Source organism: Camelina sativa, chromosome 2 (genome assembly GCF_000633955.1).
Source record: "Camelina sativa cultivar DH55 chromosome 2, Cs, whole genome shotgun sequence".
Lineage (NCBI taxonomy): Eukaryota > Viridiplantae > Streptophyta > Magnoliopsida > Brassicales > Brassicaceae > Camelina > Camelina sativa.
The window spans coordinates 20,436,730-20,439,208 of record NC_025686.1 but is presented as its reverse complement, the minus strand read 5'-3'; the positions used below and the strand labels follow the sequence as shown (position 1 = coordinate 20,439,208).

Sequence of the window (2,479 nt, the reverse complement as noted above, 5' to 3'; positions counted from 1 at the left end):
AAGTTCTCTCTCTTTCACACTGTGGCTTTCTTTCAACTGTCCAGACTCAGACGTGAGTTCTTGTATGGTGTTCTGCGCCTCTTGAATCTCGTTAGATAGCAGCTTTTTCTCTTCCTCTGCATTGTTCAGGCTTTGGTTTAAATCTGCAACCAACTTTTCTGATGATTCGACGTGTGCTTCTAATTCTTTCACCTGAATTGATGATTCTCTCTCATGGTTTTTATGTAACTCCACCAAACTAGAATGCTCATTCTCTATTTCCTTGTACTTTTCTTTCATCTCTCCCAATTCAGAAATTAGTTCTTGTACGGTGGTCTGAGCCTGTTGGATCCCATCTGAAGTCTCCGAAACTTTCAATAATAGAGATTTATTCTCTTCCTCTGCACTATTCATACCACTGGTCAGCTCCGAAACTCGCTGCTCCGATGCTTCTAGCTGCTGCTTGAAATTAGAAGCATCACCTTTGAGCTGATCACTCGTTCTTTTCCAATCTTCTGCAACTTTTTCAACTTCTTGAAATTTTTTGATACCATTGTCTCTTTCAGTTTGCAGTTCATCTCTCTCTTTTTTAATATCTTCTAACTTCTGGTTCAGATCGGTTTCTGTTTTGCCAGCGACTTCCAGTTTCTGATGCAGTTCCTTGTTATCAGTCAGAGCTGTTGTCTTTTCACCCTCTAACTTCTCAGTTTCGAGTTTCAAATTATTGCTAATCGCTTCTGATTCTTTAAACTTCAGCAAAGCTACTTCAAGCTCAGAATCTACTGCTTCTTTTTCTTCAACAGTCGCAGTCAACTTCCCTTTCAGATCAGCAATTTCAAGATTAGCAGCTTCGATTTGTTGCTTCAAGGCACCTGTTACCGACTCTACATCTTTCTCTACTTTTCCATTTCCATTTCTCTTAGTCTTCCTCTTAGAAGAATGGTCAGAATCCGAGTCTGAGCTTGACGAAGAGGAGCTCTCTCCTTTCCCGTTGACCTTTTTCCTAATCTCTCCAGTTAGATCATCGTACTGGCGATACAGAGACTGGTATTCGTTGTAGAATTCATTCACTAACTCTGCAACCACCTGTCTTTTAGATTCATCTTCATCGATGTCTCCACTCTCAACTATTCCCAAGATTTTCTTCACCTTTTCATCTATTTCTGCATCAGATGATAAGAGTAGTTTTCACGTAAGACTTTAGACCAAGATTTATGGAATTGCATTTGACATGTGAAACAAAACTTAGTAGTGTTGAAAAATTACCAGTTTTAGTGCCTTTAAGCATTTCACCTTTCTCATGATCAAAATGAGGCTCAAAGAAAGACTTCAAGGTCTCTCTAAACCTTTGCTTTTTCATGTCTTATTTTCTTCAGTTACTTCAACCAAATATTATCAATCAAAGAAACTCAATCTTCACCTGAGACCAAACAATTCACAGAGAAACTTATCATCAGAAAAAACGTTAAAGACTAGAAAAACTAACTTGTTCAAATTAAATGCCATTATTTAATTAGAAAAGAGGTACCATCCTTTTCACATTTATGTTCGTATATAATAACAAATTAGCAAACTAATAATAATAATAATATGGGGCTTTTTACAGAATCCAGATCATAGGTTAAGCATCTTGATAATTCAACAAAAAGAGAATATAATAATAGAAACAGATCCAGCAATTGAACTGTGACAAGGTTTGCAGATAAATAATAGAACTCGTGGGGCCCGCAAAGAACATAGAAAGATCATAGATTCAAACCCTTTCATCATTGAGTCACTTTGTTACCAAGTGATGAATTTACATTTACACTTACAGAGGTTAGGTTACAACAACAACAAAAAAAACAAAATCCAGTTTAATGAGAGGAGATAGAACTTGTGATTAAAAGCTAAATCACACTATTAGTGGCTGCTTATGGTCTAAATATGGAATCTGATAGGTATTTGGTTGCTAGACAAAAGATCTCATGTGGAGCCACATCAGCAATTTTGGAAATGGACCAGAAAGCACGCACATACCTCTAGAGAACGATAAAAGACAGCTATCATTATTTTCAGTTTCTTCATACCTCAGTAATGTGAGTTGTTTCTTTTTGTTCTTATATGTTACTTACTACCTTTAACAAACTACTATAAACAAATACAGTTTCGATTCACCTAAAACAAACAATCTCGATCCAATCAAATCCAATACTACTTAAATTAATAAGCATTTCATTTCAAGAAAAATAACAAGGAGGAGGAGAGTTACTAGTTTCTCTTTACCCTTTTTAATCTCAAACTTCCTTTTAAGCTCCACGAAAGATCCAAGAATCGATGGTTGTTTTGCCTGTATGGATAAGAGAAATGATTCATATATGAAACTGATAGAATTCTGAACTAAAAATAGAAGAATCAATAGTAAAATCTAAGCATCAATAGTTAGAACTGCCCCACAAAGCCAAAGATGAACAAAAACAAGGTTTGGAAAGTGAAGCTCATGATCTTGATTCTCACCTAA

The 2,479-nt window shown here is 35.9% G+C and overlaps 2 protein-coding genes across 2 annotated transcripts in view; both read right to left on the bottom strand.

Moving 5' to 3' along the window:
• Nucleotides 1–2,308, bottom strand: part of LOC104730498 (myosin-11-like) — a gene marked incomplete at its 5' end in the record, with an annotated part of 7,972 nt that extends 5,664 nt beyond the window's left edge. The window contains 3 exon segments of the mRNA XM_019236289.1: nucleotides 4–1,142; nucleotides 1,246–1,399; nucleotides 2,245–2,308. Coding sequence (XP_019091834.1) covers nucleotides 4–1,142; nucleotides 1,246–1,339 — 1,233 coding nt within the window.
• LOC109127017 (protein NETWORKED 4B-like) overlaps nucleotides 1,389–2,479 on the bottom strand; it is a 6,537-nt gene continuing 5,446 nt past the window's right edge. Inside the window, exon 3 of the mRNA XM_019231073.1 lies at nucleotides 1,389–1,399. Within this exon, the coding sequence (XP_019086618.1) occupies nucleotides 1,389–1,399 (11 nt within the window). The remainder of the gene's footprint in view (nucleotides 1,400–2,479) is intronic.